We start from the raw sequence: 23,726 nt of genomic DNA on the forward strand, positions 1-23,726 counted from the left end.
GAGTGCTTTTTCTAAAATGCTTACTGAGATCATATAACCATATAACCATTCTTTCATTCTGTTATTATGGTGGGTCACATTGTCTTCAATATGTTGGACCACCCTGCATCCCAGGGATAAATCTTACTTGATCATGGTGAATGATCCTTTTATTATGCTATTAAATTCAGTTTGCTGGCATTTTATTGAGATATTTTGCCACCTGTGTTTGCCAGGGATAATAGCCTGTGATTTTCTTTTCTAGTATAGTCCTTTTGCAGTTTTCATATCAGGGTGATACTGTCCTAGTAAAGTAATTTGGGGAGTGTTTCCTCTTCTTTTTTTTTTTTTTTTTGGAAGAGTTTGAGAAGAATTGGTATAATTCTTCTTTCAATGTTTAGTAAATTTCACCAGTAAAGCTTTACTTTGTTGCAAGATTTTGATTACCAATTTAGTATCCTTGCAAATAATTGGTCTATTCAGGTGTTCCATTTCTTCCTTGGTAAGTTGTGGGTTTCTAAGAACCTTTCCATATCTGGGCTGTCCAGTTTGTTCACTTATAATGTTCATAGTAACCTCTTAGAGTCCTTTGAATTTCTGTGGTATCTTTTTATTTTTTCATTTCTAATGTGTCCTTTTTCATTTATAATCTTGTTCACTTTAATTCTGTCTTTTTTGGCCTTGGTTAGGGTAGCTAAAGGTTTGTCATTTTTTTTAACAAAGAATTGAGTTTGGTTAATCTTTTCTATTTTTTTATTTCTATTTCAATAATTTCTGCTCTATTTTTTTTCTACTTTTACACTTTTTATAATTTCTAATGGCTGAGTAATATTCCATTGTATACATAAACGGCATCTTCTTTATCCATTCATCTTTCGATGGACACTGAGGCTCCTTCAACAGTTTGGCTCTTGTGGACATTGCTGTTATAAACATCGGGGTGCAGGTGTCCCGACGTTTCATTGCATCTGTATCTTTGGGGTAAATCCCCAGCAGTGCAATTGCTGGGTCGTGGGGCAGGTCTATTTTTAACTCTTTGAGGAACCTCCACACAGCTTTCCAGAGTGGCTGCACCAGTTCACATTCCCACCAACAGTGCAAGAGGGTTCCCTTTTCTCCGCATCCTCTCCAACATTTGTGGTTTCCTGCCTTGTTAATTTTCCCCATTCTCATTGGTGTGAGGTGGTATCTCATTGTGGTTTGGATTTGTATTTCCCTGATGGCAAGTGATGCAGAGCATTTTCTCATGTGCGTGTTGGCCATGTCTATGTCTTCCTCTGTGAGATTTCTCTTCATGTCTTTTGCCCATTTCATGATTGGATTGTTTCTTTGCTGATGAGTTTCATAAGTTCTTTATAGATCTTGGAAACTAGCCCTTTATCTGATATGTCATTTGCAAATATCTTCTCCCATTCTGTAGGTTGTCTTTGAGTTTTGTTGACTGTATCCTTTGCTGTGCAAAAGCTTCTTATCTTGATAAAGTCCCAATAGTTCATTTTTGCTTTTGTTTCTTTTGCCTTCATGGATGTACCTTGCAAGAAGTTACTGTGGCCGAGTTCAAAAAGGGTGTTGCCTGTGTTCTTCTCTAGGATTTTGATGGAATCTTGTCTCACATTTAGATCTTTCATCCATTTTGAGTTTCTCTTTGTGTATGGTGCAAGAGAGTGGTCTAGTTTCATTCTTCTGCATGTGGATGTCCAATTTTCCCAGCACCATTTATTGAAGAGAATGTCTTTCTTCCAGTGGATAGTCTTTCCTCCTTTATCAAATATTAGTTGAGGGGATCCCTGGGTGGCGCAGCGGTTTGGCGCCTGCCTTTGGCATAGGGCACGATCCTGGAGACCCGGGATCGAATCCCACGTCAGGCTCCCGGTGCATGGAGCCTGCTTCTCCCTCTGCCTATGTCTCTGCCTCTCTCTCTCTCTCTCTGTATGACTATCATAAATAAATAATAAAAAAATTAAAAAAAACAAATATTAGCTGACCATATTGTTGAGGGTCCACTTCTGGGTTCTCTATTCTGTTCCATTGATCTATGTGTCTGTTTTTGTGCCAGTACCACACTGTCTTGATGACCACAGCTTTGTAGTACAACCTGAAATCTGGCATTGTGATGCCCCCAGATATGGTTTTCTTTTTTAAAATTCCCCTGGCTATTCGGGGTCTTTTCTGATTCTACACAAATCTTAAAATAATTTGTTCTAACTCTCTGAAGAAAGTCCATGGTATTTTGATAGGGATTGCATTAAATGTGTAAATGCCCTGGGTAGCATTGACATTTTCACAATATTAATTCTGCCAATCCATGAGCATGGAATATTTTTCCATCTCTTTGTGTCTTCCTCAATTTCTTTCAGAAGTGTTCTATAGTTTTTAGGGTAGAGATCCTTTACCTCTTTGGTTAGGTTTATTCATAGGTATCTTATGCTTTTGGGTGCAATTGTAAATGGGATTGACTCCTTAATTTCTTTCTTCAGTCTCCTTGTTAGTGTATAGAAATGCCACTGACTTCTGGGTTTGATTTTGTATCCTGCCACACTGCCGAATTGCTGTATGAGTTCTAGCAATCTTGGGGTGGAGGCTTTTGGGTTTTCTATGTAGAGTATCATGTCATTGGCGAAGAGGGAGAGTTTGACTTCTTCTTTGCCAATTTGAATGCCTTTAATGTCTTTCTGTTGTCTGATTGCTGAGGCTAGGACTTCCAGTACTATGTTGAATAGCAGTGGTGAGAGTGGACATCCCTGTCTTGTTCCTGATCTTAGGGGAAAGGCTCCCAGTGCTTCCCCATTGAGAATGATATTTGCTGTGGGCTTTTCGTAGATGGCTTTTAAGATGTCGAGGAAAGTTCCCTCTATCCCTACACTCTGAAGAGTTTTGATCAGGAATGGATGCTGTATTTTGTCAAATGCTTTCTCTGCATCTAATGAGAGGATCATATGGTTCTTGGTTTTCTCTTGCTGATATGATGAATCATATTGATTGTTTTATGAGTGTTGAACCAGCCTTGTGTCCCAGGAATAAATCCTCCTTGGTCATGTTGAATAATTTTCTTAATGTATTGTTGGATCCTATTGGCTAGTATCTTTTTGAGAATTTTTGCATCCATGTTCATCAGGGATATTGGTCTGTAATTCTCCTTTTTGGTGGGGTCTTTGTCTGGTTTTGGAATTAAGGTGATGCTGGCCTCATAGAACGAATTTGGAAGTACTCCATCTCTTTCTATCTTTCCAAACAGCTTTAGTAGAATAAGTATGGTTTCTTCTTTAAACGTTTGATAGAATTCCCCTGGGAAGCCATCTGGCCCTGGACTCTTGTGTCTTGGGAGGTTTTTGCTGACTGCTTCAATTTCCTCCCTGGTTATTGGCCTGTTCAGGTTTTCTATTTCTTCCTGTTCCAGTTTTGGTAGTTTGTGGCTTTCCAGGAATGCGTCCATTTCTTCTAGATTGCCTAATTTATTGGCGTAGAGCTGTTCATAATATGTTTTTAAAATCGTTTCTATTTCCTTGGTGTTGGTAGTGATCTCTCCTTTCTCATTCATGATTTTATTAATTTGAGTCTTCTCTCTCTTCTTTTTAATAAGGCTGGCTAATGGTTTATCTATCTTATTAATTCTTTCAGAGAACCAACTCCTGGTTTTGTTGATCTGTTCCACCGTTCTGGTCTCAATTTCGTTGAGTTCTGCTCGAATCTTTAATAACTCTCTTCTTCTGCTGGGTGTAGGAGCTATTTGCTGTTTTTTCTCTAGCTCCTTTAGGTGTAAGTTTAGCTTTTGTATTTGAGTTCTTTCCAGTTTTTGAATGGATGCTTGTATTGCGATGTATTTCCCCCTCAGGACTGCTTTTGCTGCATCCCAAAGATTTTGAACAGTTGTATCTTCATTCTCATTAGTTTCCATGAAAATTTTAAATTCTTCCTTAATTTTCTGGTTAGCCCTTTCATCTTTTAGCAGGATGGTCCTTAACCTCCACGTGTTTGAGGTCCTTCCAAACTTCTTGTTGTGATTTAGTTCTAATTTCAAGGCATTATGGTCTGAGAATATACAGGGGACGATCCCAATCTTTTGATATCAGTTCAGACCCGATTTGTGACCCAGTATGTGGTCTATTTTGGAGACAGTTCCATGTGCATTTGAGAAGAATGTGTATTCAGTTGAGTTTGGATGTAAAGTTCTGTAGATATCTGTGAAATCCACCTGGTCCAGTGTATCATTTAAAGCTCTCGTTTCTTTGGAGATGTTGTGCTTAGAAGACCTATCGAGTATAGAAAGAGCTACACTGAAGTCACTAAGTATAAGTGTATTATTATCTAAGTATTTCCTCACTTTGGTTATTAATTCATATATTTGGCAGCTTCCACATTCAGGGCATATATATTGAGGATTGTTAAGTCCTCTTGTTGGATAGATCCTTTAAGTATGATATAGTGTCCATCTTCATCTCTCACTACATTCTTCGGGGTAAATTTTAGTTTATCTGATATGAGGATGGCTTCCCCTGCTTCTTTTGAGGACCATTTGAATGGTAAATGGTTCTCCAACCTTTTATTTTCAGGTTGAAGGTGTCCTTCTGTCTAAAATGAGTCTCTTGTAGACAGCAAATAGATGGGTCCTGCTTTTTTATCCAGTCTGAAACCCTGCGCCTTTTGATGGGGTCATTAAGCCCGTTCACGTTCAGAGTTACTATTGACAGATATGAGTTTAGTGTCATCATGATATCTATTCAGTCCTTGTTTTTGTGGATTTTTCCACCGAACTTCTTTTTAAAGGGCAATTTTAAGAGTCCCCCTTAAAATTTCTTGCAGAGCTGGTTTGGAGGTCACATATTCATTCAGTTCCTGCCTGTCTTGGAAGCTCTTTATCTCTCCTTCCATTTTGAATGAGAACCTTGCTGGATAAAGTATTCTTGGTTGCATGTTCTTCTCATTTAGGACCCTGAATATATCCTGCTAGCCCTTTCTGGCCTGCCACGTCTCTGTGGAGAGGTCTGTTGTTACCCTAATACTCCTCTCCATAAAAGTCAGGGATTTCTTGTCTCTTGCTGCTTTAAGGATCTTCTCTTTATCTTTGGAATTTGCAAGCTTAACTATTAAATGTTGAGGTGTTGAACGGTTTTTATTGATTTTAGGGGGGGATCTCTCTATTTCCTGATCTGAATGCCGTTTCCTTTCCCAGATTGGGAAAGTTTTCAGCTATGATTTGTTCAAATACATATTCTGGCCCTCTGTCTCTTTCAGCACCCTTGGGAACCCCAATTAAACGTAGGTTTTTCTTCCTCGGGCTGTCATTTATTTCCGTTAATCTATCCTCCTGGTCTTTTAATTGTCTGTCTCTTTTTTCCTCAGTTTCCCTGTTTGCCATCAACTTTTCTTTATGTCACTCACTCGTTCTTCCACCTCGTTAACCCTCATCGTTAGGACCTCTAGTTTGGATTGCATCTCATTCAATTGATTTTTAATTTCTGCCTGATTAGATCTAAATTCTGCAGTCATGAAGTCTCGTGAGTCCTTAATGCTTTTTTCTAGAGCCACCAGTAGCTATATAATAGTGCTTCTGAATTGGCTTTCTGACATTGAATTGTAATCCAGATTTTGTAACTCTGTGGGAGAGAGGACTGTTTCTGATTCTTTCTTTTGAGGTGAGGTTTTCCTTCTAGTCGTTTTGCTCAGTGCAGAGTCGTCAAAAACAAGTTGTACTGGGAAAAGAAGAAAAAGAGAGGAGAGAAAGAAGGACAGAAAAGAGAAAAAGAAAAAAGGAAGAAAAGAAAAATAAAGGGAAAAAAAGAGTGGGGGAAGGAAACAGAAATCAAAAAGCCAAAATAAATAAATAAATAAATAAAATAATGCGGGAGGGAGGCGTATCTTCTGATTCTATATACTTTAAGTCCCTTGACTTCCCCTGGAACTTCTCCGTCTAGCTGGTCTTCTGGGGGAGGGGCCTGCTGTGCTGATTTTCAGGTGTTAGCACTTGGGGGAGCTGCTCTGCCCCTGCCTGCTGCAGGGCTCAGTGGGGGTTGTTTACCCCGTGAGGCCCCAGGAGGAACAGCCGCAGTGGCGGCGCCAGCTCTTCAGCCCTGGAGTCAGCTCCGGCAGTAACTACGGGGCTCTCCGTCCGCAGGGCCTGGAGGCTCCGGGGCGGGGCCGCTGATCTGCTCAGCTCCGGGCAGGAGCGTCCTCGCTGTCCTGGGCCCTCCCGGCCTCTGCCTGTCCCGGGGGAGGCCGGATCCTGGGCTGTGTCCCGGCGCCCTGTGCCCCGGGGCCTGCGCTGTTGGATTCGCGCTCCCGCCCCGCAGCCCCCTCCGCGGAGCCGCCGCCTGAGCCCCTCCGAGCTGCTCCGGCCCCGCCGTGCGCGCTGCAGCCCTTAGGGAGCTCGGCGCACTCTCCCGGGCGCAGGTGTCTGTTAGTGTCCCAGGGAGCCCGAGGGCATCCCCGCCCTCCTGGGTCCTGCTCCCACTCCCTGCGGGCGCCCTTTCCGCCCGGGAAGGTTGGTGCAGCTCCTGCTCCTCCGGGACGGGGCTCTCCTGTCCTGGGGACACTCGCCCCGGCCTCAGCCCGGCTCCTCGCGGGGCCCCTCCCCCTCGGAGGCCTTTTGTTTCTTTATTTCTTTTTCCCCGTCTTCCTACCTTGATAGAAGCGCGAACTCTTCTCACTGTAGCGTTCCAGCTGGTCTCTCTTTACATCTCAGGCCGAATTCGTAGATTTTCAGGATGGTTTGAAGGTTATCTAGGTAATTTGGTGGGGACAGGTGACTTGGGGACCCTACTCTTCCGCCGTCTTGCCCCTCCTGTGTGGTTCTTTTAAGCAGTGATATGGACAAAGTGTTCCAGTGAAAGAAAATGAATTAGTCATTTCTTAAGTGATGTATAGGCCAGTTGCATTATTTTTATTTTATTTTAATGAAGAGAGTAGAAGCATCACATTGGATATTAATTTAGCTTATGAATAAGAGACACTAAACAAATGCCAGAAAGTTATTTTTTTTAATTTCTAGACCTTTATTTCTCTGTGAAAAGGGAAAACAGGAATAAAATAAAAATGGCACAGTTGACACACACATACACTCAAAAACCACTGAGGGGGAGGGAGAGAGGGGAAGGGAGAACGGAGGTGGAGAAGTAGATGGAGTACAGGTCCCCATTACAGCAGCAGGAGCCTGTGACCTAGGATGCTCACATCTCTCCCCTGCAGACAGAAGTGGCCCCTTCCTCCCAGGGTCACTGCCCTGTCCCACCTTGTGCTCCCCAAGCCTGTTAAGGAGGTGGACAGTGAGCAGTCCGATTCCCAGGCTGGGGAGAGGAAGAACCGCGCTGAGGGAAGGTGCCTGGGGTCAGACCATGCACAGGGAGTGTCAGCCGAAGGTCCCCCACAATCTCCCGGAGGAAGGGACTTGGAGGGGAGGGAGGGTGGGTACCAGAGGCCAATGTTGGCTCCTCTTCCAGCATCAGACGAGAGAAAGAACAATCAGAGCCTCCTGGGTAAAGTACTTGACATCCACATCCTGGTCCTGGGTTAGCTTCTCTATGATGGGCTTGACCTCGCTCTGCAATGTCCTTGTTGTCGAGGATAGGTCCTATCTTCTGTAGGGACTTGGCCACATTGAACCGGACATTGGCGACACGGTCCCCAGCCATATACAGGACTGTAGGCAGCATGTGCCTGGTGGTGATGTCCTGCCCACAGACCTCAGATAGAACATTGATGCAGAAGAGTGTAGTCATGCAGGGCAGGTAGTTGGTGTTCCTGGACATGGCCAAGACCTTAGGGATGATACTGATATGGGCCTACTCCTTCCTTTATCTACTATAAATAAAGATGTACTCTAAAATGGTAGGATTATTGCTTCAGACATAAAGCATTCCCTGGTTTAGGATACCTAATTATGCCTACTCTCTCTTCTCTCAATTTATTAAAATGCCACTGTGAGTTTTAGAGGCAAATGAGGAAGCTAAAGTCTAGGAGGCTTTTTTTGCAGGGTAAAACCGTAAATCTAGCCATATAGCACCTAAAGTCAGGGATACCTGATGGTCAGCCTATGGGTTAGACCAATAGCAGATTTGCTCTTGACTCCTAGGAGCATCTTTTTGCTGTCTGCTCAGTTTTTTATTTTGTCTTGGCCACTAATAGTCCTGGGATCATAAGAACAAGGGAGAAAGATAAAGGAGAAGAAGAAGCCAGTGAGTGCATTTTACCTGAGTGCTAGTGAACAGAAGTGCTTAACTCAATGTTGTCGAATATTTTGGACATGGCAGCATTGCTTTAGGCTATGAACAGGATAAGTTGCAAAACCAGAGCATTATTTCTCCTAAATGTATTTTTTTCTGATACATTTTTCTTTTCTTCTTTCTCTTTGCTTTTCTCGTGCTAGGAATTGAGCTTGATGAAGATGGGTCTTTGGATGGAAACAGTGACTTAACAATTAGAGGACGCCTGCTGTCCCTGGTAGAAAAGGTGACATACCTGAAGAAGAAACAAGCTGAAAAACCAATTGAGAGTGACTCCAAGAAGTCCTGTAAGCAGTATGGAAGGGCACTGGCAAAGTGACTCTCCTGATATTTATTTATCCTTTGAACTAACATGATACTAGATGAGCCAGAGAGAAAATTGAGTTCAAAGCTTCTAAGAATCAAATTCTTAAGTAGATGTCTGTGGTTGCCAGAAGTAGACAGCAGCATCAAATTATGTTTGTAGGAATCGATTGAAAAGTAGAGTATCATAAGGGTGAATGGGCTCCCGAGAGGGTTACAAATTAGGTATTTGATCAGACTATCAAGAGAAAATACAAAGGGAGTAGTTAGCTTTCCTAGCTAAATATTATGCTATTGGGTTTCAAATATTCTTGTACCAAGTTAAACTTTTTCTTAAAGTTTGAATAGATAGTATCTTTAACCATATTTTGGTTCTGAAATATTTTCTAAACTGCTATGCATTTCTGGTTCATTTTTATCCTATTTAACTGAAGAGTTAACAGCTAATACTCTGAAAACAAGCATACTGGGGCACTGAGTCTCAGACATGTCACTCATCCAGAAGGGGTTCAAGTAGTAGGTTGGTGAGATCTATCTGAATACTTCATATCTCAGTCCCCATTCATTCTATGATGCAGCACTTGTTTATGAACAATTTTTACTGAAAGAAGAAAAATTCATGAAAAATTTTAGGGATTTTATTTGATGCTAACTTAAATGGAAAACATTTATCCATACAATTACTTCTGAATTTATTCTTCAGTATCACGACCAAATTTATTTGAATCAAGCCTTCAAAATGAGGGTTCAGGGTTTCTTCTTATTATTTTTTAAATAAATTAATTAATTAATTAATTAATTTATTTATTTATTTTTTGGTGTTCAATTTGCCAACATATAGAATAACGCCTAGTGCTCATCCCATCAAGTGCCCCCCTCAGTGCCCGTCATCCGGTCACCCTCACCCCCCACCCACCTCCCCTTCCACCACCCCTAGTTCGTTTCCCAGAGTTAGGAGTCTCTCATGTTTTCAGGGTTTCTTATGAGCCACTTTTTGTTATTATCAGGTTTATTATTTTGACCTATTAAAAATGTCAGCATGGTTTTGAAGCATGTGGAAGGAAGTATACTGGTATTTTATCTGCATTTTAGATTTGGTTCAAATTAGTAGTTTTTGTTTATCCTTTAATAATGTATAGATTAAAGCAGGTAAAACAGCTTCTTTTGAAAATATCCCAGTGTATCAGTGATAGGAATTAGTACCTCATTATGTATAAATTGATCACATCAACCCCACTTAGCTTTGATAATTTTGCTATTTATTTTAGAAAAGCTAAAATATGTGTACTAACTGCATGTCACATTGCAAGTGATCTTTTATGTATAGAATATTTTTTCATTTTAATACAGCTTCACAATCAAATCATTTTAAGTGACAATTAAGGATCCAAATTATAATAAAAATACAATTATTTCAGGTCACTATTGCAAATGACTCAAATGAGGAGACAGAAAAATAGATAATTCCTTGGATGCCCATGACTGACTTTATAAGGATATATAATGTCAGATCTTCTGGGATGAAAATAATGGAACAAAGAAAATAAAAGTAAAAGTAATAGGACAACTAATGATTCCCCTATGGATTGCCAACAGTAGTTTTGAAAAAGTAGCTGTAATTCTGAACAGCTTAAATTCTTTTATTATAAGAGTAGTTTTTAAGGGAAAGCTAGTGTATTTTTATCCTTGCATGTTTATAACTCCTTTTATTGACATGTATATAAAATGTTGAAAGTTTATTTTCCTAATAGAATATTCCTACCCTTTTTCATTTTGGTACAAATATAGATATTAGTATGGGGGACTATGAGAGGTACAGTTGAAATGCCCAACTAATTTGTCTTCTCTTATTATTTTCCTTTTTAAAAAAACATCCATAATGACTTTGCAGCCACTCTTCAACAGTTGATTTCTGAGACCATGGTCCGATGGGCACAAGAGTCTGTCATTGAAGACCCTGACTTGGTGAGGGCTATGTTTGTGTTGCTCCATCGACAGTATGATGGCATTGGGGGTCTGGTCCGGGCTCTGCCAAAGACCTACACTATAAATGGTGTCTCCGTGGAGGATACCATCAACCTGCTGGCATCTCTTGGTCAGATTCGTTCTCTGCTGAGTGTAAGAATGGGCAAAGAAGAAGAGAAGCTTATGATTCGTGGATTAGGGTAATTTATTTAACTGTTACAACCTCTGTCTTATAAATGTCTTCTTCCTACTTGCTTATCCCAGTAGCTGCACAGTTGGGATATTAATACAAATACATATTTAGATTACAGGCATGCCTTGTTTTATTGTGCCTTGCTGTATTGCACTTTGCTGATAGTAAGTTATTACAAATTGAAGGTTTGTGGCTACCTTGCAAGTCTATCAACACCATTTTTTAATGGCATTTGCTTACTTTGTATCTCTATGTGTCACATTGTGACAATTCTCATAATATTCCCAGATTTTTATTATTATCATAATTGTTATGGGGACCTGTGCTCAGTAGTTACAACTCACTGAAAGTTCGGGAGACTGTTAGCAGTCTTAGCAACAAAGTATTTTTTAATTAAGGTATGTACATTTCATGAAACATGATACCATTACATTCTTTTTTTTTTTCTTAAAGATTTTATTTATTTATTCATGAGAGACACAGAGAGAAAGGCAGAGGCATAGGCAGAAGGAGAAACTAGGAGAAACAGGCTCCCTGCAGAGAGCCGGATATAAGACTCAATCCCAGGATCCTGGGATCACGACCTGAGCCGAAGGCAGATGCTCAACCACTGAGCCACCCAGGCATCCTGCTACTATTTTATTCTTAATAGACTACTATTTCCCAGTGATAGGCACTGGAAAACCAAAAAATTTACTTGATTTTATTTATTGCAATGTTGGTTGAATTGCTGTGAGCTGGAGCCAAATCAGCCATATTTGTGAGGGATACCTATATATGGTTATTAAATGAGATTATTGCTTTTCTAGACATTTTGTTTTTAATCTAAATAGAAAAGTTGCTCATCAGCAAAACATGACTAATTATTCAACTAGATGCTGAGGTGGCTGATATGCAGCACATACCTTAGAGGCTTTTTAAATTAATTTTTCAGTAATATACAATCATACATAGAAATACAGGTTAATAAAAACATATTAAAATCCACAGAGAAACAAACACTTGCCAGCAGGAAATAATAAGGAATTTTGTCTGTATCTACTGGGCCTTGTAAAAAGAATGGGGTAAACAACTCAATTCTTCTGATAGTTCAATATATATGGTATATAGAGTGTGCTTCATGTGAATTTGGGGATTAACTTTTATACCTCATGTGGTCTAAGAATTCCCAAATCAAGAATATAACAATTGGCCCTGGAGGTGTCCTTTCTCAACTCAAGTCACTGTGAAATCATGCAGGAAGAAACTAAATACTGCCAATGGTTAGCTTACAATCAAAATTGCAAAGCACATAAAGAAATAATTCTCCATTAGCAAGGGTCTGCAGATACAATAAGAGTGGCATCAGAATACCTGTGTCCAGAACTTCAGCTAATACAATTCCAGAAAGAACATAAAGTTACTATATTTAAAATGATTAAAAATACAAAGGAATAAATCAATTCTCCAAAATAAGACATGGGGAAAAGTCTACGAAGATTTGAAAAAGATCAAATAGAATTTCTAGAAATGAAAAAATATAATAAATGACATTAAAAACAGTGAATTAATTAAATTAGATAAGCTATAGCTGAAGAGAAAATTAATATGTTGGATCATAGATCTGAGAAATTACTTAGTACTGTAACACTGAGAGGTAAAGATAAGGAAATTTGAAAGAGCAGTTACAAGATCTAAGGGATAGTATAGAAAGTCCAGAATATGGTAAACAGGATTACGGGAAAAGATAGAATAGATGATCTAGAGAATGGGAATATTTCAGAGCTGTTGGCTTGGATTTTTCAGAATTAGTGAAGAACGTGAATTCACAGATGATCCTAAAGCACAGGTAGTTCCACTCCCCACCTAGATAGACTGTAGTGAAACTGCAATAGAACCAGTGATAAAGACTATTTTAAAAGCAAATTGCAAGACACCTGGGTAGCTCAGTTGGTTAAATATTTGCCTTCGGCTCAGGTCATGATTTTGGGGTCCTGGGATTGGTCCCTACTTGGGCTCCCTGCTCAATGGGGAGCCTGCTTCTCCCTCTCTCTCTGCCCCTCCTCCTCCCACTTGCTCTCTCTCAAATAAATAGATAAAATCTATTAATTATTAATCTAATAATTAAAGTAGTTAATTTTTTTAAAAAGCAAGTTGAAAGAAAAGCCAGAATACTTGCAAAAAAAACCCCACAGTATTTGCAGTTCTCAGTAGCAAAACTAGAGATCATTACTCAATGGAATACCACATTCACAAATTCTGAGAGAAATAGCCATCAGTTTAGAATGCGTTACTCAACTGAGAATGGCACACCATGACCTTGTGCTTCATGTAGACTTGGAAATGAGAGTTTATAGCTCATATTTAAGAGGGCAAAACAAAGATATTTCAGAATATTTACTTAAAGTCTTTCATTGAAAAACCTAAAGGCTGTACATTAGAGAAAAGATCATGGAATTCAGGGAGAGAATGGGAAGCATAAGTTTTAGTGTATCACTGGTACATATATGCATGAACCTAGGAATCATTCACGAGCTTGCATAACGGGAATATGAAAATAGAAGAATAATAGGAGCTTAAATTAAGCTTTTTGATGTCTGCAAGAAAAATACTGAGACATAAGGATGTAGAAATCTAATGTAGAATGTTGAAAAATGAGATAGAATACAAATATCCCACCAAAAAAGTTAATCTAGTTCCATAAAATTAAAGAAACAAAATAAAAAAAATATGTTTTTGTGGTATTAGAGATATTTCTCAAAGGACACATTTAGTAAGTGACAGCCTGCCTACCGAGAAGTAGAATTATAAATCAACTTAATTTACCTTCAACTGAGGGCAAACAAGATTTTTTTCAATAAAATATTGTCCAAAAGTTGGGTCATACAAAAGGATTTGAAATAATGAAAGAGCAGATCCTGTGATTACAACTGTGGTTTGAAAATGGAAGGTCCTCCTACTAAATACATTGCTGTCTTATGTGAAGGAAAAGGAGACCTTTCTTTGCTCCATTTGTTCTTGCCTGAAATAGCTCAGACCTATTTTAATCCTCGGTCCCTATGTCATTTATTTTTTGAGTTGTGCTACCTAAAAACTCTTGTTAAAACAAAACTAAACTCAATTAAAAGCAAAAAAAAAAAAGAAGAAGAAGAAGAAGAAAATCATCAATAAGAATCATACTGTTTCACTGTCTTGATATACCTGGAGTAACTAGAGTCAGCCTATAACCAAATGAAGAGGTGAGTCAACTAAGGAGATATTTGCAGGGAATGTTTGTCTTCCTGCAAGCTGTGTATTATAATTTTCTTGTTAAAGCTGTGACAAGCAGTGTTTTGTGGAAAAAACTCTTGTACTGATTTGATTTATGCTCAAATAAAAATCAGCAGAATTCTTTGTTTTTAATGACTACTAAATATTAATATCCTTAGGAATATGTTCATATATAAATATGCCTATAATATACATAACATAACAACATGCAAACATGTAATGAAATAATAATAATAATAATATGGAACATGTTAGATATCATCTGCTACTGGTTTTTCAAATCAAATGTCTATTTTAATTTGTCACATTTCTTGTGCCTGGGCTTGATGCGTCTTGAGTTTTTCTTTGAGACTCTGTATCCTTTACAAGCAGTTCTCTAGAATGATAACACAATGTAGTAAGAAATAACACCACTGTTATTAAACATACAAGCACTGAATGTAGTACTAGAAATAACCTACATAAAAAGTAGACACCTGAATATCAGTAATTTATATAGGAATTATCATAGAAACATGGTATAACAGTGATTCATATTTCTATGCTAAAGAAGATTGAACAAATGTTTGGATATACATAAAATTAGGAATGATAAGTGTCCAAAAGTATATATTTCATATAGATGAATGTTTATATATTTAGTACATTTCTTATAACAGAAAAGGATAACTTGTATACTATTTTTGAGAGGCTATCAGTAGTTTTTAAGGAAAACTCAATTAATTGTGCTTATTAGCTTTTGCTACTATTAATTTTAATTATGGTTGGACTTAACTTTTCTGTTCATGCCAGTAATTATTTCCAAAAGATTTATCAGGATCTCAGATAAATATTCATTCAAATTTTTCTCCGACCTCTGTGCTTCTCCCCGCCCCCCCCATACCTATATTGTCCTTTCTAGGGATATCATGAATAATAAAGTGTTTTACCAGCACCCTAATCTCATGAGGGCACTTGGGATGCATGAGACAGTGATGGAGGTCATGGTGAATGTCCTTGGCGGTGGAGAGTCCAAGGTAAAGGAAAACCTTCTATTATTAAAATGTCAAAGAATAGGACTCCTGGAGGAGTACATGTACTGCTCATTTTTAATGAGGATTTCTTAATCCTCCTTAGTCTTCTTAGGAGGACTGTTTATGAAAGAGTACCTTTTGCAAAAACAAAACAAAACCAAACAAAGCTAACTGTATAGACTGAGAATTGGAAAGTCCAAAACCTAAATAATGTTCTTCAGACCCAGACATTGCCCTCTATTGAGATGGTAGTTCGGTTGGTTCCACTAAATTCCTGATCCAGGCCAAAATTTGAAGATGATGATCTGGAGTATTTAAGACTATAAAGTGAATTTTTTAAGTGCTTCAAAGTTAAAGTTCTTCAAAATGAAGTGAATAGAGTAATATAACAATTTCATATGAATCCATATAATTTTGTGATCTATGATTTGCAAAAGATATTTCACTATTTTTTGAAATTTTAAGATTATTTTTCAAAATATTGAAGAGCATATTTCTCATGTTCAGTCTACCAGTTGGACAGATGTGTAAAGATATGTACAAAATACTCTGTTAAAGAGGGACTTGAAGGATCATCTGGGGCATAGTAAAACAAGATTAGGTGCTCAAAGGAGGTGTATTTGATGGCATCTGGCATGCAGGCCTTCTGGTCAGGATATGCTTATCATAGCATTAAGTCATGTACAAATCAGGGAAGGTGCGAATCCTGGAATCTTAAAAATAACAACACTTATGATAGGAACACCCTAACGTGGTTCCAAGTAGTAAACTGGGTATTGTTCACAAAAGATCTCATTGAACTTTGCCTCTCTTACCTAAAGCAAGTATTTTTATCCATTTTATTCCAGTTTTACAGAACTGAATCAATTAGACTAAATACTCTCCCAGGGAAGCAAAGCTAATAGTGTTAGTTGGAAATCACAAATGAGTGTACCTTATTTCTAAATCAGGTTTAAGCAGCTTATAGATTTAAGGCTGTAGATTAGTTCTAGATCCCCGTTGATGGTAGTGAGATTTCTAAATTAGTGCCAACTTGATTTTCAGTGGCTCAAGGACTAGGTGAGTTGAAATCTAGATATTTGAAGGTCTTTAGTATCTGAAACTTGACAGACATGGGCCCACATGGATGGACAATGTGATTGGACCTCAGCTTCTGAACTCAGTTTTCTGAAGACCGTTTGCTCTTTATGTAGGAAATCACTTTTCCTAAGATGGTGGCCAACTGTTGCCGTTTCCTCTGTTACTTCTGTCGTATAAGTAGGCAGAATCAAAAAGCTATGTTCGATCATCTCAGCTATTTATTGGAGAACAGCAGTGTTGGTCTTGGTAAGTAAATGTATGGCTTTTATTTAATCTTTAAGATAAAAAGAACATACTACATTTAAATATTAAACTTTAATGCAAACTAATTTTATATTCCTGCAGTTTGTGTTGTATTTAGAAAGGAAAGTTTTAAGGGAAAGTATATGTTTTTATATGGAATTTACAGTTGTAACACAATCCAGGTTGTGTCTCATTGTCCTTTGAATTAACAGCCTCACCAGCTATGAGAGGTTCGACACCGCTGGACGTAGCAGCTGCCTCGGTGATGGATAATAATGAGCTGGCCTTAGCTCTGCGTGAGCCAGATCTGGAAAAGGTAAGCAATATCCTTGTGCTTGTGTGAGTTATGCTTGTATATAGTTGTTTCTCAAGATTATTGAAGTATAACTATAACATTTATAATTTTATTGACGTAATTATGATATATAGTATATTATTAACATGTTACATATATTACATAGAACGTATAATTGTAAATTACAAAGAGCAAGAAATCTGAGATCACATACATTTTTCTCTGGAAAGGGAATCAATTTTCTATCTGTATTCTTGGGGGTTTTTGTCCTTTCATGATATTTGTTGTCACTTTTGCTTTAGTCATACAGTTTCAGTTTATTCAAAGGTGGTTTTAACATCTCAAAGCACATTTGGTGTCATGCAGACATCAATTCCAGTGCAAGGCCTCACTGACATATCAAGACCCTGCCCTCTAACTGAGCACTTGAGGAACAGACACATGTTTGCTGAAACATAGAACATTTCCCCTATGATGTTGTTATGATGGCATTCTAAGTCATCTTCCAGATCCTTCCCTGGCTCCCCTCTGAGCAGCCAGAATGAACATCTTAAAAGAATCATATTAATCTTGTGTTCACTGTTCTTCCAGAGATTTCCCATTTCCCTTCCAGTAAAAGTGAAAGGCATTGCAGTAGCTTTTACCCCATCTGATTTCACATATCCGTCTCATTTTCCGTAATTCTCCTGCTCTTGTCTATTTGTTCCAGCCACGCTGGTCCGCACTTGCTATTCCGGGAACTTGCCAGGTGTGCTCCTGCCTTGGGGACTTTGTGCTTGCTGTTCTTTCCATCTGTAATATTCTTCTGCCAGATGTCTTCATGGCTCTTTTCCTGACATCCTTCTAGTCATTGATCCAAGTCATCTTTTTGTGAGCTTTTACTGTCCGTGTCCCGTAAAATTGAAGCCTTTTCTCTCTTTTCTTGTCTTCTTTGCTGCTTCATTTTCAACAGTAGAAAAGATACATTTGTATATTATAGACAGAAACACACATTTTCTTTTTTAAAGGATTTTATTTGTTTATTAATGAGAGACAGAAAGAGAGAGAGAGAGAGAGGCAGAGACACAGGCAGAGGGAGAAGCACGCTCCATGCTGGGAGCCTGACACAGGACTCGATTCCGGGTCTCTAGGATCAGGCCCTGGGCTGAAGGTGGTGCTAAACCACTGAGCCACCTGGACTGCCCGAAACACACATTTTCATATTGCTTACATTTCTGTAAGTATGGTTTAAATATTTATAGTATGAATTATGTTTATATTTTAAAGCAAGTATGTTTTACTAAAAGCTATATATTTGATTATTTTTAAAAATCAACTCCCTACCATCACATATGGCCAGGGTGTCCAGGGCATGTTTTTTTTTTTTTCCATTGTTCACTACTTTGTCCCACTCTTTGAGAACAGCATTGGCTTTGGACAGATAATCAATGCACAACTGTTGAAGGCATGAAAAAGTGAACTCTTCCCTAAATCCTTCTGACTTCCTGGTCACAGATCACAAAGCTTTACATCTCTGACTAACCTCAGGACCATTTTATCTCATATATATTTTAAAATCTTTTTATCTACACACTGAAACACGGGTAATATTTAGAAAGTTGATGATGCCAAACATTTTGGTGGACATGGAGCAACTAAAACCCTCATCTTTTACTGATGAGATGAAAAATGGTGGAGTCAGTTTGCAAAAGCAGGTTGGCAGTTTCTTAAAAAATTAACTTAAATTCTTTTTATGGCGGGGGGAGAGAGAAGAGGGAGATGGAGGTGGGGGAGTGGTAGAGGGGAGAAGAGAGAGACTCTTAAGCAGATTCCATGCTCAGTGTGGAGCTTGATGCAGGGCTTGATCTCACAACCCTGAGATCACAACCTGAGCTGAGATCAAGAGTTGGATGCTTGAGCCATGGAAGTACCCCTGACTTAACAAATTCTTAACAAGTAAGTTCTTAACAAACAAAATATAGACCTCTCATAAACATATGCCTAGCTTTCCTGCTTGTAGGTACTCAATCGAAACTGGAGTGTGTGTCCACACAGACGTGTATGTGAATGTAGTTAATACCATTAATTCATCTTAGCCAAAAACTGAAGACAATTCAAACATCTACCAACTGATGAATGAATAAGGAAATGTAGGCTATTTCCATGTGCTGTGGAATGCTGTTATTATGCAGTAAGAAGGAAAGAAGATTGACATGGGCTACAATTTATTTTTTATTATTATTTTTTTTAGATTTTATTTATTTATTCATGAGAGAGAGAGAGAGACAGAGAGAGAGACAGAGGGAGAAACAGGCTCCATGCTAGGAGCCTGATGCAGGACTTGATCCCAGGACTCCAGGATCACACCCTGGGCCAAAGGCAGGTGCCAAACCGCTGAGCCACCCAGGGATCCCCTGGGCTACAATTTAAATGAATCTCAGAATCATTATTCTGAGTGAAAGAAGCCAGGCATGGAAGGATGCATACTGGATGATTGTATGTATAAAGGTTCTAGAACACACAAGTGAATTTTTAGTGATACAAAGCAGATTGTTAAGGTTTTCACATGTAGGGAGGGATGGATGGGGCCTGAAGAGTGATGGAAATGTTCTGCATCTTGATTATGCTGTGTTTTACAAAAGTATAAATCTCTCAAAGCTCACTGAATTTATACTTTTTTTGTTTGTTTTTTAGAGAGAGAAAGTGCACATGTGCATGCACAAGTGGGGTTGGGGGGCAGAGGGAAATGGAGAAAGAGAAAATCTTAAGCAGGCTCCACACTTAGCACAGAGCTCTTTGTGGGGCTCAATCTCACAACCCTAGGATCATGACCTCAGTCGAAATCAAGCATCAAATGCTCAACCGGCTGCATCACCAGGCACTCTGAATTTATACTTTAAATAGATGAGATTATTGTACATAAGTTATACTTAGATAAAATTGGTACAAAATATTTTTAGCTATATTACTTATTTCTTTTTCAAGCAGTTTAGCTTGAGCTGTGTGTAACTTGATTGATAAAGTGCTTGACTGACAATCTACTACCATTGATAATAGTTTAGGAATTTCTTTGAAAAGTGGATCAGTTTTGAAATATTGTAAAGGATCAGCATTCATATAAAAACAATAATTTAAAAGGCAAAGATAAGCAGAAAATTTAACGTGTTGCATTCAGTGATACTGAAAGGTAGTTAATACTATCCCCAATTTGTAATCCTGCTCAAAATGATCTAGTAAGTAATGCAGGAAAGACTTGAACCCAAAGGTATTTGAATTTAAGCTTAGTTTTCTCTGTTTCTGTAGGTTTTTTGTCAAATACACACTCCTCCCCATTAAATTGATAATATTATTTTGAAAGTAAATTCACTTTTCTAAAATATCACTATTTCTCAGGTGGGTCTTTCAATATCTCAAATGGATTAAGAAGTCTTTAGACATTTTTGAAGTTTATGAAATATCATGATGTTTATATTGTGTGTTTTGTTTTTGTTTGTATATAAGGTCTACCCCCATGGTGGGGCTCAGTCTCATGACCCTGAGATCAACCCAAGTATCATGACATTTATAGATAAAAACTTAAAATTAAATGATATAAAACTTAGGAATATTTTTCTTTCATAGAGTTGATTCATGAATATTTTTATTATGATAGCACTTTGTTATGATTTGTAAATATTTCTTAACTCTAAGGTTTTAATACAGGGAATTCATATGGAGTGTTATGAGATTAAAAAGAACTTGCAAAACCACATGTATTTTAAACCATCCTTTGAGTGTATGTATCCTTTATCATGTAGTGTTAGCATCTACTGACTTCTCACCCACCAGATAACTTTTGCTTACCATCTTGTTTGTAGGTAGTTCGATATTTGGCTGGGTGTGGACTGCAGAGCTGCCAGATGCTGGTGTCTAAGGGTTATCCAGACATTGGATGGAATCCAGTTGAAGGAGAGCGATATCTTGACTTTCTCAGATTTGCTGTCTTCTGTAATGGTAGGACTGGTTGCTTGGGATCTTTTTTGGTCATGATTAAAACTGTATAAAGATAGATACCTAAAAAATGATATATTCCAGCATTTTCATGAAGGAAGTAAATATTAGTAAGGAAATAGAATTTATAATTTTTAAAGATTCATTTATTTGAGAGAGAGCAAGCATGGGGAGGGGCAGATGGAGGGGGAGAGAGAATCCCAAGCAGATTCCACACTGAAGTAGGAGCTGACATGGGGCTCAATTTCACAAACCTGAGATAATGACCTGAGCCAAAACCAAGTCAATGCTTAACTGTCTGAGTCACTCAGGTAGCCCATGAAATGGAATATTTTATAATCAGTACTTTTTTAACAGTGATAATTTAATTTCTAATATTTGTTTTGATAGTGATGCTTTGTCTTTATTAAATTAAAATTTTTAGGCAGTTACAAGTTCTTAAAGACTTTATAATTGGGTTCTAATAATAGATAGGCTTATGGCTTCATTTCCTATAACAAATTAACAAAAGTGAATATTTTATACCTTTATAATGCTTTTCATTACTTTGAAAATTTTAAGTACAAAAGAAGGAGCTTACTGTGTTTGTGTACATAAAGCTAGTGCTTTGAATTGAATTTTAGCTTTATTAGTAACTATGTTCTTTGGTTTTAGTTATTTTCCTTTAAATATAAATGAATTAGTATAACATTTATTTGCTCAGAACATCCACATCACCAGTGTTTGTTTATTTCTGTTCCTCATTTGATTTTAGGGGAGAGTGTGGAAGAGAATGCTAATGTTGTGGTGAGGTTGCTCATCCGGAGGCCCGAGTGTTTTGGTCCTGCTTTGAGAGGGGAAGGTGGGAATGGTCTTCTTGCAGCCATGGAGGAAGCCATAAAAATAGCTGAAGATCCTTCTCGAGATGGCCCCTCACCAACTAGCGGATCCAGTAAAACACTGTAGGTCAAATATCCACATTCTTAGGAGTAAATTATATTCCTTGACTTGAAATTTTACAAAACATGATTTGTATTCCATCAGTTGCAGTATAATTTTCTGGTACTCATGATTTCTGCCCTTGAAAGTCAAATGCATCAGACTTGGAAGAATGAATGGGATTTGCTGCAAGAATAGGTTGAATGAAAAAAGAGGAAACCAAGGAAGATGGTGTGAATTTAGCAGAGAGTTTAGGTTGTAGGATGAAATGTATTTTGTGAATTTTTCCAGGATGCTATGGCAAAGTGTGTTATTACAGATGATGGCAGGTGAGCCTCTGAAATTGTAGTAAGGTTTAGTGGGAAGCTAGCTAGAATGAGTTTTCAAGATAGTAGTAAGAAAGTAAGACCTTTAGCACATAAAGTATGCATAAAGAAGTATGCAATACATCTGAAATGTCACTTTATTATCCTGTTTTCTTTGCTTTTTGTTTCCTGGAAAAATCTACGGAAGTGATACAGAAGAGGAGGAAGATGACACTATCCACATGGGGAATGCCATCATGACCTTTTACTCGGCTTTGATTGACCTTTTGGGACGTTGTGCTCCTGAAATGCATGTAAGTACCTTCCTTATGTGGCCCAAGAGCGGCAATCCTGGCTGATCCATCTATGAGAAAAAATCCACAGTTGGCAAAGATGATAACGGCATCCAAAACCAATCATCACCCTGCTCCATTAAAAATAATAGCTGCAGTCTAATTCCTGAACAAGTGTTTATTTAGTTGGAAATACCTTGGCTATAAAAATTAGTAATGAGATTTCAGTACAATTCATTAATAGAATAGCCAGTTACTCGTGTGTCTCTGAAACTCATATAACCTCCCCACACTTTAAGAAGCAAAGAACACATTTTTCCTATAAATTTCCCCTCCTCATTTAGTGTACGTAGAGAGCTAGCTTTCCTACTAAGAGTCATTGTCTTGGTGTATGGTATTTCTTCCCTGTGAGGGAGCTGCCATGTGCCTGCCACTGGTTGAGGGGACAGTGGGGGTAGGGGCCATTATGGGGCAGGAAGCAGCTCTTCAGACTCTCTGGGTTGGTGTTTTCTACAATGTTTTGAACAAGAAGAAATTAAAAGCTTCATGAACAGCACTTACTTTTACTCTGTAATCCATTCTGATATTTGTTACTTTATTTTATCCTACATTATTCTGCTTCATTCTATTATGTTCCCTTTAAAAATGCAAGTTAGGGCTTATAATATTAGCTTCACGACCTGATAATGGGAGACAATACAGAGATTGAAACACAGTGAGTGGTGCTGGGGCAGAAGATGAACCTGCTTCTAAACCCATCTGCGTAAGAAGCCAGCAGGACCGTTGCTTACAGACCACGTCTTTCTCCCTGCCCTTAGAATCTATGGGGGTGGGATCCCTGGGTGGCACAGCAGTTTGGCGCCTGCCTTTGGCCCAGGGCGCGATCCTGGAGACCTGGGATCGAATCCCACGTTGGGCTCCCGGTGCATGGAGCCTGCTTCTCCCTCTGCCTGTGTCTCTGCCTCTCTCTCTCTCTCTCTCTCTCTCTCTCTCTCTCTCTGTGACTATCATAAAAAAATAAAAAAAAAGAATCTATGGGGGTTTTGTGTGTTTTGTGTTGTGTTCTTTTGTGTGTGTGTGTGTGTGTGTGTGTGCGGCAGTATCTTTTTCTCACAGCTGTAGGGTAATACCTTCATGTTTTCTTGACATAACCTTTCATTGTGAACAGAGAGGAATCACAGCATTGAGAAATGTCAGAATGTTAGCAAATGTAGAGCCTGATTTTGGTAAAAGCTTAATTTGCCACTAATGAGATTTTCATTTTAGTAAATGGGAATAAATTATCAAACATTCATATACCGGAAGTGATTACAGTCAGAAAAACTTTATGCTCATAGCATTCATCCTTTTTCCCATTAAAGTGGAAGATCGAAAGAACAAGAAATTAGCTAATAAATAGTTTTTTATTCTGTTAAAGTGGGAGAAAAAAAAACGAAGTAATTCAATAAGTGAGTAATCATGGCACTTCTGAAATTTACTCATCTTCTGTAACTAGTGTTGAGTACCTCCTATGTGTGAGAAAGTATACTTGTGTTTCTCCCCTTGTGGGGAAGGAAGTAGATACCTGCCCTGGCCCTGGAAGCCTGCAGTCTGTTCCAGAGCCTTGACGGGTCAAATTCACAGTCTTCACAGGTACTTGGTTGGCCAACAAAAGATCCATTAGAATTCCTGTTCACCATTTCCTTTCACATTATACACCCTTCCT

General features: G+C 38.3%; 1 protein-coding gene across 1 annotated transcript in view; it reads left to right on the forward strand.

Moving 5' to 3' along the window:
- The window catches only part of RYR2 (ryanodine receptor 2), a 755,069-nt gene that overhangs the window by 552,538 nt on the left and 178,805 nt on the right, over positions 1-23,726 (forward strand). Inside the window, exons 40-47 of the mRNA XM_055308992.1 lie at positions 8,339-8,482; positions 10,390-10,663; positions 14,807-14,921; positions 16,112-16,244; positions 16,454-16,557; positions 20,373-20,508; positions 21,260-21,446; positions 21,937-22,042. Coding sequence (XP_055164967.1) covers positions 8,339-8,482; positions 10,390-10,663; positions 14,807-14,921; positions 16,112-16,244; positions 16,454-16,557; positions 20,373-20,508; positions 21,260-21,446; positions 21,937-22,042 — 1,199 coding nt within the window. The remainder of the gene's footprint in view (positions 1-8,338; positions 8,483-10,389; positions 10,664-14,806; positions 14,922-16,111; positions 16,245-16,453; positions 16,558-20,372; positions 20,509-21,259; positions 21,447-21,936; positions 22,043-23,726) is intronic.

The sequence above is a fragment of the Nyctereutes procyonoides genome, unplaced genomic scaffold (assembly GCF_905146905.1).
Source record: "Nyctereutes procyonoides isolate TBG_1078 unplaced genomic scaffold, NYPRO_anot_genome, whole genome shotgun sequence".
NCBI classification, from domain to species: domain Eukaryota; kingdom Metazoa; phylum Chordata; class Mammalia; order Carnivora; family Canidae; genus Nyctereutes; species Nyctereutes procyonoides.